General features: G+C 38.0%; 1 protein-coding gene across 1 annotated transcript; it reads left to right on the top strand.

The window, feature by feature from the left end:
* The first annotated feature begins 7,114 nt into the window (after positions 1–7,114).
* LOC129628268 (olfactory receptor 52H1-like) lies at positions 7,115–8,056 on the top strand. Its single transcript, XM_055547685.1, has one exon. It carries the CDS (start codon positions 7,115–7,117, stop codon positions 8,054–8,056), a length of 942 nt encoding a protein of 313 aa, XP_055403660.1.
* The last annotated feature ends 9,474 nt before the right edge of the window (positions 8,057–17,530 follow it).

The raw sequence follows: 17,530 nt of genomic DNA, 5'->3' as shown, positions 1-17,530 counted from the left end.
ATACAGTTTTCTGTTATCTTTCTGTTTAGATTCCCAAAAACAGACTTGAATCTTAAGGAATATTTTGTCCTTGCTGCAAAGAGTTGATTCATCTTAGCCACATAATTTAGGCACCAGAATGGAAAAGCATCATCCATGTGTCTGAATTTGCGCACCAAATGTGTCAGCATCAGACTCTTTACAAACACATGAGATGCAGTCCACTATTCATTTAGTGTTCATAATGTCTTATTTTCCAGTGGTTTCTAATTATTCCCAGAGATCATGAAATATCATGCTGTTCTGAGATCCTCCCTATAAGGGAGCAGCCTTTGAAGACTTGGAGACTCTAGACTGTGTTCTCATATCAGATATGTCACAAACACCCAGGAGCCTGATCCAGCTACATCACATTCTGACATCTTCCTGGGAACACGTATCTATGCAGTGATTCCACAAATTAAGTCTTTTAAGTACCAAAGTTTTGTTAAATTTATCATTTCATATAATTTCATATTATCTCAAGGAAGAAGAGAGGGAAAGGTTAATGATTTCATTTTGAAAATAAAACTGTCTTTCTAAAGGTAAAGATTATCTCAAATCACCCAAAAGTAACTGAGACATGAGCACATTTCTTCTGGCTCCAAGGTCAGGCATCCACTCTTCCCTTTCCAAGGGTTTCCAAGAAGACAGTTCAAGTGCATAAATGGAGTAGAAGTAAAACTCAACAGTGTGGGGATCAATTTTTGTTTTCTCCAGGGGTGAGACCTTGACTCTGAAGTAGCCAGAAACTTTCCCAAAGGAACAGAAGAGAGTATTTTGAACTTCTGATTTGACAGACATACTATGAGTGTTTAATGGTGAGGCATGCTGCCCCGGAGGGTGTCTGTGGGATTCATGTGATGGAGGAAAACTTAGGAGAAGACTCCATTTCTAAGTGTGGGTAGGGAGAGGGAAGCCCAACACTATGTGCTGATGATGTGATCGTTTTTATGGGGAGTGACCAGGAACTTGGTTCATCCTTTCTTTCACCAGTTCATTACTTCACCATAATCTGGAAAAAATAGATTATAGTGCTGATTCCTTTGCTTATATTTAATATTGTGATTTTTTAAAAATCATTTCAGAGCTAACAGATGTGTAATGCTACTGGGATAAGGAGACATCACAGTATTATCAAGCCACCTTGTTCTCAGCATCTTTCAGAATTTTTCATTTTCTAGTTGGTCTCATGTTTTGAGACCCATGTTTTCCCTCCCAACACAACAAACATTGTCTTTGCACTGAAGTTATTCTATAGAGCCCATTCAAAATGTCTCAAATAAAACTACATCATCGCTCTAATTCAAAAGTGAAAGTGAAAGTTGCTCTGTCCTGTCCGACTCTTTGTGAGCCCATGGACTCTACAATCCATGGAATTCTCCAGGCCAGAATACTGGAGTGGGTAGCCTTTCCTTTCTTCAGGGGATCTTCCCAACCCAAGGATCAAACCAAGGTCTCCCACATTGCAGATAGATTCTTTATGAGCTGAGCCACAAGAGAAGCCCGCCCTAACCCAACCCAACCCAACTCTATAATTTTACCATAGTTCACGTGACCTTCCATAATCCCACAGGTAAATCAAATATTGCCATTTCTGTGGATGAGAACATAACATTTCTGCACAATAGGAGATACACCTATCAATGGGCTATAACTGATTGCCAAGGTCATAACTGATTGCCCAAAATAATTCCTGGCACTGTGGTCAATTAATCTATGGCAAAGAGGCAAGCATATACAATGGAGAAAAAAGCAGTCTCTTCAATAACTAGTGCTGGGAAAAACTGGACAGCTTACATATAAAAGAATGAAGTTAGAACACTTTCTCATATACAAAAATAAACTCATAATGGATTAAAGACTAACAATAAGACTTGAAACCATAAAAATATCAGAAAAAAACATAGGCAGAACACTGACAAATTGTAGCAATATTTTGGGGAGATCTGTTCTGGGGCTTCCCAGGTGGTGCAGTGGTAAAGAACCTTCCTGCAATGCAGGAGATATGGGTTCAATCCCTGGGTGGGGAAGATCCCTTGAAGTAGGAAATGGCAACCCTCTCCAGTATTCTTGCTTGGAAAATTTCATGGACAGAGGCATTTGTCAGGCTAGAGTCTATGGGGATCACACGACTGAGCTACTGAGCACTCCTAAGTCAAAGAAAAAAAAGCAAAAATAAACAAAGAGGACCTAACTTAAAACTTTTTGTAGCAAAGGGAACTATTGACAAAATGAAATACAACCTAGAAATGAGAGAATATTTTTACAAATTATATGTCCTATAAGGTGTTAATATCCAAAATGTATTAATATTAATATAAGCAGCTCATACAACTCAATATCAAAACAATTCAATTTAAAGGTAGGCTGAAACTATTTTCAGGGCAGCAAAGGATACACAGAGAGAACAGACTTGTGGATACTATGGAGGGAGAGAGTGGGATGAATTGCGAGTGGCATTGACACATACACATTACCATATGTAAAACAGAAAGCTACTGGGAATGTGCTGTATGATGCAAGGAGCGCAAACCAGGGGCTCTGTGATAACCTTGATAACCTTGAGGGGTGGTATGGAGTGAGAGGTGGGAAGGTGATTCAAGCGAGGTGGGGGGAGGAAGGGACACGTATATATCCATGGCTGATACATATTGATGTGTGGCAGAAACCAACACAACATTGTAAAGCAATTATCCTCCAATTAAAAATAAATTACATGTAAAAAAAAAAACTGAGCACAAAGCCTCAAGAGACATTTTTCAGAAGACATACAGATGGCCAATAGGCACATGAAAAGGTGTTCAACACTGCTAGTCATCAGATAAATGTAAATTAAAACTGCAATGAGATATCATGTCACCTTCCACAGAAAGGCTATCATCAAAAAGAAGAGGAAGGCAGAAGAGAAAAGTCAGAGTGAAGTGTGAATATGGAACATTGCTGGCTTTGAAGATGGAGGAAAGGGACTAGATGCTAGAAAAAGCTAGTGAACAGATTACCTTCTAGAACTTTCAGAATGGAACACAGTCATCTTAATCCCTTGATTTTGGCCCAGTGACACATATGCAAGAATTTTGAATTACAAAACTATAAGATGATAAATTTGTGCTATTTTAAGCACAAATTTGTTTTAGTAAATAGGAAAAAAGTAGTCCACATCCAACAAAAAAAAGGGTATTTGTATTTTTTAAGAACATATGGACATCTTAACCCATTATTGAGGAAATCAAAAGACTACATTGATTCAGTCAAATATCATATTTATACTACTTATAATACAAATATACAGTATTATAAACATATAAAGTAGTTCCATGTGAATGTACAGATTCCATGCATTCAAGATAAAAACTCAGAGTGTGTGTGTATGTGTTCTTGTAAGTTCAGAAATTGCTTTTAATGCTATCATGGTAATGCAAAGTGCCAGGAATGGTTAAAAATTTTTGGAAGAAAAAGTTGGAGTACTTATATTCCAATATCAAGACTAGAAAATTTTAAGTGTAAAGAAAAGTGAAAGTGTTAGCCACTCATTTGTGTCTGACTCTTTGTGACCGCATGGACTGCAGCCCACCAGGTTCCTCTGTCCGTGGAATTTTCCAGACAAGAATACTGGAGTGGGTTGCCATTTCCTTCTACAGGGGATCTTCCCCACCCAGGGATTGAACCTAGGTCTCCCACATTGCAGGTAGACTCTACCAACTGAGCCATCAGGGAAGCTTTTAAGTATAAACCTGCAATATTTATCCAAGTTTATACAACTAGACTAATTAATGAAAGCCAAAAGTACAGGAACATTCTTAGGCCTATGAGAATTCTGTCTCAACAGACTGACTTTTTTAGACTAAAACTCTCAGGGATCCAATATCCACAGGGTACTGAAACCATCAAACTTCATTCCATCTCAAGGGAGAGAAGTTAATACGTTTGATTTTATTCCTTGCCTGGGAATGGGAAATGGAGGGGATAACTTATGTTCTCTCTCCTGGGGATATAAGAAAATGCATAAGTGTTTTCTTTCATCTCTTTCAGAATCTCTTCCAGCCTAAAATGTTGCTTTCTTCCTTTACATTGAAACTTCCTACTATTTCTGTGAAGCAAGAGACAGAAGACAGAGTTTGGTGAGTTGAAAACTATAATTAACTAGAAAGAAGAAAAATGCTACACTGGCTCTGTGATTTTATCAAATAACATAGCCTTGAGTTTATTTAGTGTCCAAGTAGAGGCTGTGCCCTGGAGGACATGACTCTGGGAGGAAGATGTTCTCAAGTACTGTGACCGGTAACGGCAGGGGATTCATAAGCAAACAAGAGCTCTCTGGGTTAAAAGGCTGAGGTCAGTCAAATGATTTTGACTAAGGCAGCAGACTGTGGTTTGGATGTTTCTTTTTTGACTCCCTTTTGTAGTTTTAATGATTAGGGGTTTATTTTCTCCTTTTATTAAAATTTTTTTTTCTCTGTGACCCTGAGGAAATGTGCTTCTTTTCAGGAGGCAGTGAATTTATCCTCCAAAGGACTGAGTTGCAATCTAGCTTAAATTTACAGTTACATTTTTGAGCTTTCTTGGTCTATTTATTCTTCATGCTACAAGAGATGATGTCACCATCTTTTTAAGGGAGGATTTTGCAAGGTCTGTTGTTTTCTTTATTCTAAAAAGTTCAGTGCCTGTAGGAGTTCAGTCTGCATCAGATCTGGAGGAATAATTTAGAATATATATTCTTGGGCTTCCCTGGTGGCTTAGTGGTAAAGAATCCACCTGCAATGCAGGAGGTCTGGGAAGGTTCCACATGCCCATGTACCACAACTATTCAGTCTGTGCTCTAGAGCCCAGGAGCTGCCACTATTGAGCTCATCTGCTGCAACTGCTGAAGCCCACACAACCTAGAGCCCATGCTCCACAAAAAGAGAAGCCATAGCAATGAGAAACCCAGAGGCCGAAACTAGAGAGCAGCCTCTGCTCTCCATAACTAGAGAAAAGCCCATGCAGCAACAAACACCCAGCACAGTGAAAAATAAATGAAATTATTATTATTATTTTTTTAAGTAAAGCAGCCTTAAAAAAATAGAATATATTTAAGTGGCAGAGAGCTGTCTTTGGACAGTGGGGACTAGTTACATTCCTCCTAAGTAGTTACTTTGTTCACTTAGGCTAATCCAGGGCTCTTGCAACAACCAAAACCATCCCTTGTGAGAAGCTCACTATATAAAGCTTTGAGCAGGAGTAGGAAAGAGTTATCTCAAAATTCTACATGGCTCAATCCACTTCTGCCTCCTTGCCCACAAAACTCTAGAAAACTGACAAATTCAGTGATACAGAGCTGTTATAGCTTGTCCACAAAATCCACTTCCTTCCTTAAAAACTTTTTGAATGACTTTGTAAATATGTGATGGAGTATAAGAACTAAACCTCTCCAAAACTGGCCTAAAGATGGCTCAAGTTGTGTTGGGTCTTTCTGATGCTGTGCTTCCTGGTAACAGTGTTCTGATTCTCTTTTCAAAAGTACTTTATAAAATAGGTCACAGAATAGAGTTAAAACTCAAGGGATATTTCCAATACAAAAGTCATCTTAAAGGCTGGCTCTATATGGGTGAAACTGAAGATTCCCAAAGATGGATTTGCAGTTCAAGTACTGGCAGATTAGAAAATGAAAACACTGATCAAAACTTTATTAGTCTTTATTTCATCTCTTGGAGGTTAAAATATACTCCACTTGACTTTGCCTAGGTTAAATCACTCCGGCTGATATCTAATATGGAGGCATTCCCAGACCACTGATGAGTAGAGGTGTCTCCCCAGTTTATGTTAGGAAGCAGATCCTCCAAAGCTTAGGGCATTGCCCCTGAAGTCATAAATTATCCTCTGAGCTCACTGTTCTCTGAGTCACAGAAATGTTGCTCACTTATCTTGTGCATTTCCTGACAGAAGCCTTCTCTTATGGGCTTCCCAGGTGGCACAGTGGTAAAGAATCTGCCTGCCAATGCAAGAGATAAAGGAGACTCAAGTTTGATCCCCAGTTTGGGAAGATCCTTTGGAGTAGGTAATGGCAACCTGCTCCAGTATTCTTGCTGGGATAATCCCATGGACAGTGGAGCCTGGTGGGCTACAGTTTATGGGGTAGCAAAGAGTCAGACGTGACTGAGTCCCCATCCCTTTTCTTAATATTCACATCCCAGTAAGCATACCTTAATCTGAACTGTATTTCAATCTCTGTGTAACAAACCTCCCATAGTACACACACACTGGAATATGTCCTTTCTTTTTCTCCACCCCTGTCATTATTTTTCTGCTACTTTATTGAAATACCTCAGCTTATTTTATCAAACCCAGTGTCTAAGACATAATATTTACTCCTTATAGGTCAATTACTCCCTTTTTGTCTTGTCTCATCCCATTTAATAATTTTAATATTTTTCTATTTCTCTCTCTCTCTTCCTCTCTGTCTCCCTCATACATGTCTCCTTCTTTCTCCTCATATATAATTTATTTCTTCATTTGAACCTATGCCTATCCTAAATATTCTCCATTTGTTAAAGGGGCACGATTATTTAGGTTTAATCATATGAAATTGCTGACCTACAAAAATAACTATTTCACATGGTTTATTAACAAATGCATAAAGAAATGAAGTGGGGCCAATGGCAAAGCAAAGGGGGCAATAACCAGTCAATTCTATAGATGCTAGTTCATCCAGGGGAGAAGGTACTCCTCATAGAGGAACGCTGAATGTGACAGCTGCTGTCCTCAACAGCTCACCACCGAGTGCTCACCACCAGAGTGAGTGCTCACCACCAGAGTGCTCACCGCCAGAGTGCTCACCACCAGAGTGAGTGCTCACCACCAGAGTGCTCACCACCAGAGTGAGTGCTCACCACCAGAGTGCTCACCACCAGAGTGAGTGCTCACCACCAGAGTGCTCACCACCAGAGTGAGTGCTCACCACCAGAGTGAGTGCTCACCACCGAGTGCTCACCACCAGAGTGAGTGCTCACCACCAGAGTGCTCACCACCAGAGTGGAATTGTTATCTTTCATGATATATTCTGACAGCTGATTTGTCCTCAGGGCTCAAAAACCAGTGCATCCCAGACTGAAAAGACATGTATAACTTGAGCTGTTACAATCCTGGTTCCTTTATCCTTGCTGGAATACCTGGCCTGGAGAAGTTTCATGTCTGGATTGGGATTCCCTTTTGTGTCATCTATGGTCTGGCTATTGTGGGCAATGGTACTCTCCTCTACCTCATTGTTGTTGAGGACAGCCTCCATGAGCCCATGTTTTTCTTCCTCTCTCTGCTGGCCACCACGGACCTCATCTTGTCTACTGACACGCTGCCCAAACTGCTCAGTAACCTCTGGCTTGGCTCCCAGGAAATAACTTTCACTGGTTGTCTCACCCAAATGTTCTTCCTCCACTTCAGCTTTGTAGTAGACTCAGCCATCCTGCTGACTATGGCACTGGATCGCTATGTGGCTATCTGCTTCCCCTTGAGATACACCAGTGTCCTAGCTCCTCAGGTGATTATCAAGCTTGTGGTGGGCATTGTTGTGAGGAGTTTCTCGGTCATCTTGCCAGATGTCTTTCTGCTGAAGCGGTTGCCTTTCTGTGGAACACGAATCATCCCCCACACATACTGTGAGCATATAGGTGTTGCTCGGCTTTCCTCCACTGACATCTCCATCAACATCTGGTATGGATTTTCAGTGCCTGTCATGACTGTTGCCTCAGATGTGATCTTTATTGCTGTCTCCTATATCTTCATTCTCCGTGCTGTCTTTCATCTCTCATCCCAGGGTGCCCGCCAAAAGGCACTCGGCACCTGTGGTTCCCACGTCTGTGTCATCCTCATCTTTTACACACCTGCCGCCTTCTCCATCCTCGCCCATCGCTTTGGGCACAGTGTACCTCGAAATATGCTCATCTTATTTGCCAACCTCTACGTGGCCATCCCTCCTGCTCTAAACCCTATAGTGTATGGAGTGAAGACCAAGAAGATCCAGGACAAATTTGTTCTCCTCTTTACTTTGAAGAAGACACAATGAGTGGGAAGCATCACTGAAGGAGAAATTTAGGTAATACTGATAAGATAAAATTTTACATAACATTGGAAGACATAAAATAAAGTTGTAACTACTATTTACTTGAAATTTTAGAGTTCTACTCATGTAATAAAAGTATAAGCAGGAGGGAGAGGGGAGAAATAAACTCTTTGGGACTTCTAGAAAATCAAAGATTTTCTTGATTTAGCTTTTCTCAGTACTTGTATGGAGATACTAATGATGGGTACAGAACAGCAGTAAGAGTAAGGTTTATATATTTCCTATTCCTGATTTTGAGATTTGATGGCTAGATACTTCCTAACACGCAACCTATCCCTGTGTTTCCCACTTTTTTAATCAAAGGCAAAGCCTCCTGCCTTTTTAACTATTAATTCTTTCTACTACAACTAACAAACTTAGGGGTTCACACTTCAGTCTTGATTCTATACATTATTAATTCCTCCTCCTCTGTCCTTTATTGCTTTTTTTAAATTTTCTTTTTATTTTATTTTATTTAACTTTACAATATTGTATTGGTTTTGCCATATATCAAAATGAATCTGCCACAGGTATACATGTGTTCCCCATCCTGAACCCTCCTCCCTCCTCCCTCCCCATACCATCCCTCTGGGTCGTCCCAGTGCACCAGCCCCAAGCATCCAGTATCGTGCATCGAACCTGGACTGGAGACTCGTTTCATATATGATATTATACATATTTCAATGCCATTCTCCCAAATCATCCCACCTTCTCCCTCCCCCACAGAGTCCAAAAGACTGTTCTATATATCAGTGTCTCTTTTGCTGTTTCGTATACAGGGTTATTGTTACCATCTTTCTAAATCCCATATATATGTGTTAGTATATTGTATTGGTGTTTTTCTTTCTGGCTTACTTCACTCTGTATAATAGGCTCCAGTTTCATCCACCTCATTAGAACTGATTCAAATGTATTCTTTTAATGGCTGAGTAATACTCCATTGTGTATATGTACCACTGCTTTCTTATCCATTCATCTGCTGATGGACATCTAATTTGCTTTCATGTCCTGGCTGTTATAAACAGTGCTGCGATGAACATTGGGGTACACATGTCTCTTTCACTTCTGGTTTCTTCAGTGTGTATGCCCAGCAGTGGGATTGCTGGATCATAAGGCAGTTCTATTTCCAGTTTTTTAAGGAATCTCCACACTGTTCTCCATAGTGGCTGTACTAGTTTGCATTCCCACCAACAGTGTAAGAGGGTTCCCTTTTCTCCACACCCTCTCCAGTATTTATTGCTTGTAGACTTTTTGATCGCAGCCATTCTGACTGGCATAAAATGGTACCTCATTGTGGTTTTGATTTGCATTTCTCTGATAATGAGTGATGTTGAGCATCTTTTCATGTGTTTGTTAGCCATCTGTATGTCTTCTTTGGAGAAATGTCTATTTAGTTCTTTGGCCCATTTTTTGATTGGGTCGTTTATTTTTCTGGAGTTGAGCTGTAGGAGTTGCTTGTATATTTTTGAGATTAGTTGTTTGTCAGTTGCTTCATTTGCTATTATTTTACCCCATTCTGAAGGTTGTCTTTTCACCTTGCTTATAGTTTCCTTTGTTGTGCAGAAGCTTTTAAGTTTAATTAGGTCCCATTTGTTTATTTTTGTTTTTATTTCCAATATTCTGGGAGGTGGGTCATAGAGGATCCTGCTGTGATGTATGTCAGAGAGTGTTTTGCCTATGTTCTCCTCTAGGAGTTTTATAGTTTCTGGTCTTACGTTTAGATCTTTAATCCATTTTGAGTTTATTTTTGTGTATGGTGTTAGAAAGTGCTCTAGTTTCATTCTTTTACAAGTGGTTGACCAGATTTCCCAGCACCACTTGTTAAAGAGATTGTCTTTAATCCACTGTATATTCTTGCCTCCTTTGTCAAAGATAAGGTGTCCATATGTGCGTGGATTTATCGCTGGGCTTTCTATTTTGTTCCATTGATCTATATTTCTGTCTTTGTGCCAGTACTATACTGTCTTGATGACTGTGGCTTTGTAGTAGAGCCTGAAGTCAGGCAGGTTGAATCCTCCAGTTCCATTCTTCTTTCTCAAGATCGCTTTGGCTATTCGAGGTGTTTTGTATTTCCATACAAATTGTGAAATTATTTGTTCTAGCTCTGTGAAGAATACCGTTGGTAGCTTGATAGGGATTGCATTGAATCTATAAATTGCTTTGGGTAGTATACTCATTTTCACTATATTGATTCTTCCAATCCATGAACATGGCATATTTCTCCATCTATTAGTGTCCTGTTTGATTTCTTTCACCAGTGTTTTATAGTTTTCTATATATAGGTCTTTAGTTTCTTTAGGTAGATATATTCCTAAGTATTTTATTCTTTCCGTTGCAATGGTGAATGGAATTGTTTCCTTAATTTCTCTTTCTATTTTCTCATTATTAGTGTATAGGAATGCAAGGGATTTCTGTGTGTTGACTTTATATCCTGCAACTTTACTATATTCATTGATTAGTTCTAGTAATTTTCTGGTGGAGTCTTTTTTTTTTTTATTTTTTTTATTTATTTTTTTTAACTGTATTAGATTTGCCAAATATCAAAATGAATCCGCCACAGGTTTACATGTGTTCCCCATCCTGAACCCTCCTCCCTCCTCCCTCCCCATTCCATCCCTCTGGGTCGTCCCAGTGCACCAGCCCCAAGCATCCAGTATCGTGCATCGAACCTGGCGGCAACTCATTTCATACATGATATTTTACATGTTTCAATGCCATTCTCCCAAATCATCCCACCCTCTCCCTCTCCCACAGAGTCCATAAGACTGTTCTATACATCAGTGTCTCTTTTGCTGTCTCGTACACAGGGTTATTGTTACCATCTTTCTAAATTCCATATATATGCGTTAGTATACTGTATTGGTGTTTTTCTTTCTGGCTTACTTCACTCTGTATAATAGGCTCCAGTTTCATCCACCTCATTAGAACTGATTCAAATGTATTCTTTTTAATGGCTGAATAATACTCCATTGTGTATATGTACCACAGCTTTCTTATCCATTCATCTGCTGATGGACATCTAGGTTGCTTCCATGTCCTGGCTATTATAAACAGTGCTGCGATGAACATTGGGGTACTCGTGTCTCTTTCCCTTCTGGTTTTCTCAGTGTGTATGCCCAGCAGTGGGACTGCTGGATCATAAGGCATGTCTATTTCCAGTTTTTTAAGGAATCTCCACACTGTTCTAGGATCATGTCATCTGCAAACAGTGAGAGTTTTACTTCTTCTTTTCCAATTTGGATTCTTTTTATTTCTTTTTCTGCTCTGATTGCTGTGGCCAAAACTTCCAAAACTATGTTGAATAGTAATGGTGAAAGTGGGAACCCTTGTCTTGTTCCTGACTTTAGGGGAAATGCTTTCAATTTTTCACCATTGAGGATAACGTTTGCTGTGGGTTTGTCATATATAGCTTTTATTATGTTGAGGTATGTTCCTTCTATTCCTGCTTTCTGGAGAGTTTTTATCATAAATGGATGTTGAATTTTGTCAAAGGCTTTCTCTGCATCTATTGAGATAATCATATGGTTTTTCTTTTTCAATTTGTTAATGTGGTGTATTACATTGATTTGCGGATATTGAAGAATCCTTGCATCCCTGGGATAAAGCCCACTTGGTCATGGTGTATGATCTTTTTAATGTGTTGTTGGATTCTGATTGCTAGAATTTTGTTAAGGATTTTTGCATCTATGTTCATCAGTGATATTGGCCTGTAGTTTTCTTTTTTTGTGGCATCTTTGTCTGGTTTTGGTATTATGGTGATGGTGGCCTCATAGAATGAGTTTGGAAGTTTACCTTCCTCTGCAATTTTCTGGAAGAGTTTGAGCAGGATAGGTGTTAGCTCTTCTCTAAAGTTTTGGTAGAATTCAGCTGTGAAGCTGTCTGGACCTGGGCTTTTGTTTGCTGGAAGATTTCTGATTACAGTTTCAATTTCCGTGCTTGTGATGGGTCTGTTAAGATTTTCTATTTCTTCCTGGTCCAGTTTTGGAAAGTTGTACTTTTCTAAAAATTTGTCCATTTCTTCGACATTGTCGATTTTATTGCCATATAATTGCTGATAGTAGTCTCTTATGATCCTTTGTATTTCTGTGTTGTCTGTTGTGATCTCTCCATTTTCATTTCTAAATTTATTGATTTGATTTTTCTCCCTTTGTTTCTTGACGAGTCTGGCTAATGGTTTGTCAATTTTATTTATCCTTTCAAAGAACCAGCTTTTGGTTTTGTTCATTTTTGCTATGGTCTCTTTTGTTTCTTTTGCATTTATTTCTGCCCTAATTTTTAAGATTTCTTTCCTTCTACTAACCCTGGGGTTCTTTATTTCTTCCTTTTCTAGTTGCTTTAGGTGCAGGGTTAGGTTATTTGATTGACTTTTTTCTTGTTTCTTGAGGTGTGCCTGTATTGCTATGAACTTTCCCCTTAGGACTGCTTTTACAGTGTTCCACAGGTTTTGGGTTATTGTGTTTTCATTTTCATTCGTTTCTATACAAATTTTGATTTCTTTTTTGATTTCTTCTGTGATTTGTTGGTTATTCAGCAGTGTGTTGTTCAGCCTCCATATGTTGGAATTTTTAATAGTTTTTCTTCTGTAATTGAGATCTAATCTTACTGCATTGTGGTCAGAAAAGATGCTTGGAATGATTTCAATTTTTCTGAATTTACCAAGGCTAGATTTATGGCCCAGGATGTGATCTATCCTGGAGAAGGTTCCGTGTGCACTTGAGAAAAAGGTGAAATTCATTGTTTTGGGATGAAATGTCCTATAGATATCAATTAGGTCTAACTGGTCTATTGTATCATTTAAAGTTTGTGTTTCCTTGTCAATTTTCTGTTTAGTTGATCTATCCATAGGTGTGAGTGGGGTATTAAAGTCTCCCACTATTATTGTGTTATTATTAATTTCTGCTTTCATACTTGTTAGTATTTGTCTTACATACTGCGGTGCTCCTATGTTGGGTGCATATATATTTATAATTGTTATATCTTCTTCTTGGATTGATCCTTTGATCATTATGTAGTGACCTTCTTTGTCTCTTTTCACAGCCTTTGTTTTAAAGTCTATTTTATGTGATATGAGTATTGCTACTCCTGCTTTCTTTTGGTCCCTATTTGCATGGAAAATCTTTTTCCAACCCTTCACTTTCAGTCTGTGTGTGTCCCCTGTTTTGAGGTGGGTCTCTTGTGGACAACATATGTAGGGGTCTTGTTTTTGTATCCATTCAGCCAGTCTTTGTCTTTTGGTTGGGGCATTCAACCCATTTATGTTTAAGGTAATTGTTGATAAGTATGATACCGTTGCCATTTACTTTATTGTTATGGGTTCGAGTTTATACACCCTTTTTGTGTTTCCTGTCTAGAGAATATCCTTTAGTATTTGTTGGAGAGCTGGTTTGGTGGTGGTGAATTCTCTCAGCTTTTGCTTGCCTGTAAAGCTTTTGATTTCTCCTTCATACTTGAATGAGATCCTTGCTGGGTACAATAATCTGGGCTGTAGGTTATTTTCTTTCATCACTTTAAGTATGTCTTGCCATTCCCTCCTGGCTTGGAGAGTTTCTATTGAAAGATCAGCTGTTATCCTTATGGGAATTCCCTTGTGTGTTATTTGTTGGTTTTCCCTTGCTGCTTTTAATATTTGTTCTCTGTGTTTGATCTTTGTTAATTTGATTACTATGTGTCTTGGGGTGTTTCGCCTTGGGTTTATCCTGTTTGGGACTCTCTGGGTTTCTTGGACTTGAGTGATTATTTCCTTCCCCATTTTAGGGAAGTTTTCAACTATTATCTCCTCAAGTATTTTCTCATGGTCTTTCCTTTTGTCTTCTTCTTCTGGGAATGATTCGAATGTTGTAGCATTTAATATTGTCCTGGAGGTCTCTGAGATTGTCCTTTCTTTGAATTCATTTTTCTTTTTTCCTCTCTGATTCATTTATTTCTACCATTCTATCTTCTAATTCATGAATCCTATCTTCTGCCTCTGTTATTCTACTATTTTTTGCCTCCAGAGTGTTTTTGATCTCATTTATTGCATTATTCATTCTATATTGACTCTTTTTTATTTCTTCTAGGTCCTTGTTAAACCTTTCTTGCATCTTCTCAATCCTTGTCTTCAGGCTATTTATCTGTGATTCCATTTTGATTTCAAGATTTTGGATCAATTTCACTATCATTATTTGGAATTCCTTATCAGGTAGATTCCCTATCTCTTCCTCTTTTGTTTGGCTTGGTGGGCATTTATTGTGTTCCTTTATCTGCTGGGTATTCCTCTGTCTCTTCATCTTGTTTTAATTGCTGAGTTTGGGGTGTCCTTTTTGTACTCTGGCAGTTTGTGGAGTTCTCTTTATTGTGGCATTTCCTCACTGTGTGTGGGTTTGTACAGGTGGCTTGTCAAGGTTTCTTGGTTAGGGAAGCTTGTGTCGGTGTTCTGGTGGGTGGAGCTGGATTTCTTCTCTCTCCTTTCGAAGACAATGGGTTGCTTTTCTGGGTGCCTGATGTCCTCCGCGGGCATTCAGAAGTTGTTTTGTGGAATTTACTTGGCGTTTAAACGTTCTTTTGATGAATTTGTGGGGGAGAAATTGTTCTCCCCATCCTATTCCTCCACCATCTTCAATGTCCTAGTCCCTTTATTGCTTTTACTTTGCTATTTTCCTTACAAATATCAGATTACAAAAAGTGGATTATCTTTTATATCTATTTTCTTCAATTGAGTGCTCCAATAAAGTTTTCACTGCCCTTGGCCCATATTTTACAACTTTAATTTAATTTATACTAATTATATTTAACTTAAAAATTTATATTTGAATATTTAACTTAAAATTATTTTGAAAATATATTTAATTTAAAAATAACTTGAGAGAATATTAATTTATTTCACAGATGAGGAAACAGAAACATGATTACCAAAAGACAAATAGAGATTTAAGATCCAAACCCAAGTCTGTCTGATTCTGTGTTCTTTATCCCATTGCTTTTTGGATAGCTACTCACTGGACTGGTTCACAGTCTTCTGAAATTTAATTTTCCAAAACTGACCTGGAAATTCAGTAACTTTCTCTATAAAAAGTGTTCTTCCTTTCCTGTCTTTCTGTACTGGAAATAGCACCACTTCAAACCTGAATTCCAAAGCTAGGTACCTGTGATTTGTCTTTTATTTTTTCTATGTCACCGTCCAACAAAATGAACTCAGTATTTGAGTTGAATATTTGGGTTTAAGAGCTTAAAATCCATTACAGTGGGTATATACATCACATTCTCACCTTTATCATGGCCAGCTGCTCTGGACTCTTATCTATTACTTGTCTCTCTTGAGAGCCTTTCAAAATCATCCTTTTAAATGAGTTCCAACCCTGTTCCATCCAAACCACTTTCTCTATAAAAGCTAAAGTGTTCATTTTACAAGTCAAATATGATTATGTCACTTTGTGCATTGAAACTCTTCAATAGTTTCCTCCTTTAGATCATTAATAAGTATTGTCCTTAGGATCACTCCAGGGAGTGGAAGACTAATAAAAAGAGCAATCTTCCATGAAAATCAGAACCTTGCACTTAATTTACTTTTATTCACACTTTATGTTTATTTTCATTTCATTTACACTTTCCGGACTCTTTGAGCAAGTAATTTCAAAAATGTTGTTTTTTTTCTTTTGGATTGTCATACTCAATATTCTGTTATTTTGCAAAACAAAACAAACTCATTGCAGGTAGAATGCGTGTTGGGTGGATTTGGGTAGGAGTCACCCCTTCTCTTAAGAAACTGTACCAGGATAAAACCGACTGTTCCAAAATCTCAACTTAAAAAGAAGCCATGCTTTTAATCAATATGAACAAATTAAATTCCTTCAGAGTAAATAAGAAGTAAAGAGTAAAACTGACATTCTAAAATAAGATCCTTTGTATATGTGTGTATTGACTTTTTTTTTTTTTTCTTTTTGTCTGCAACACCCTATAGAGAGTTTAGAAGAGACACATGCAAGGACTGTTTTATTCAGAGCAGTCTCACAAACCATCATACTTATTTGCTTATTATTTATCAATCTACTCCTGTATTATGAATTCCTTGAAGGTAGAAACTTAGACCTAGGCCTCTTCTTACACCCTGTCTTATAAAAATACCTGATGCACCATGTGTTCTCCATAAAGTTTTCATGCATACACAAAATTCATCAGGAACCCCTTCCTTCATGCCATTGTCTCTTGCTTTCCCTTTCTCCTCTATCCAGTTTAGATCCCATAGTGTATCATTTTAGTTATTGTTTGTTTATCCTAAATGCAATTTGTCCTAAACTCAACTGTCTGTCTTACGCATTCAGTTGACAAAAGATATTCCAGAAAAACAGTTAGCCCTACATTTTGAAGAAGTTGGAAAAAATGATCCCACAGGGCACATTGATATTACCATTAATAAAGTAAGACAATATACCTCCATACTTGCTGAGTTTCAGCTTCTCAGATGTATCAGATTTCTTCTTGTCTTTTCTACCTGTGTTTTCTCTTTATTCTTTGCTTAGAAATTCCCTTTCAGGCTTCATTTGAAAATCCTTCCTCAGATATTCCTCCTTTAACTCTGTGTATTAGATTAGTATCTATTGTATACATTCTCATTGCACAAAGTCCTTTTTATTTCAGGACTTATTATGAGTTTAATAAGATGATTGCTAGTATACATAACTATGTCATTGAGGACCAGGTTAGTTTCTGCCTTTTTTCTATCACATTGCTATCACTTGCAAATCTCCTAGTTCATTACAGGTATGCAATAAGTATTTGCTGAAGAAAATGATTTTTGCTTAATGAATGAAATCCCTATTTTGCATGATGGATTTATGGAGTCACAGAAAAAGACATTTTGTCCACAGTAAGGTACTAGCTGTTTTCCCACTTATTCATCAAAGCTGTTCTTTAATCTTTTTCAAGTTATTACCTTTCCATAGTTGTGGAAACTGAACATTTCCAGAACAGTTTACGTATTGTATTAGAGCACAAAAGAAGAGATGAATGGAACAAGGGATAAATTAAAGATTTTGACCACTAGACAGTGAAAGTAGACTACCTCATTGAGCTGACGGACAGTCATATTGAAGGTCTTCCTATTGGAAGTCTATACCAATAGACTATACCTAGACTGGCTATCTATGATCTTCAAACCTACACTTTGTGTTAGAGATCTGCACCACATTAACAAAGAATTACTAGCTTGCAATCTAAATAATGAGTTGAACACAAAGTGATGATTCTCAACTGATGGAAGATGGAGAGAACTGCCAAGCAAGACTGAACACTGAAGTAAATGTCTAAAAAGACATTTCTTTTTAGAAATATCTTCCCACCTGGGAAAATGGCAGCCACAGTGAGAATTGTTTCCAGCATTTTATTGTCTAAGGCTAGAAGTAGATGCATTTCAATTTAACAGACATTTTTTGATTATCCGCTATGAAACAAGGGATTCAAAAT

Source organism: Bubalus kerabau, chromosome 15 (genome assembly GCF_029407905.1).
Source record: "Bubalus kerabau isolate K-KA32 ecotype Philippines breed swamp buffalo chromosome 15, PCC_UOA_SB_1v2, whole genome shotgun sequence".
Lineage (NCBI taxonomy): Eukaryota > Metazoa > Chordata > Mammalia > Artiodactyla > Bovidae > Bubalus > Bubalus kerabau.
This window is presented reverse-complemented; position numbering and strand designations above follow the sequence as displayed.

Excerpts from the sequence above, each read along its gene's own strand:
- LOC129628268 (XM_055547685.1), top strand. The coding sequence starts at position 7,115 with ATGTATAACTTGAGCTGTTACAATCCTGGTTCCTTTATCCTTGCTGGA.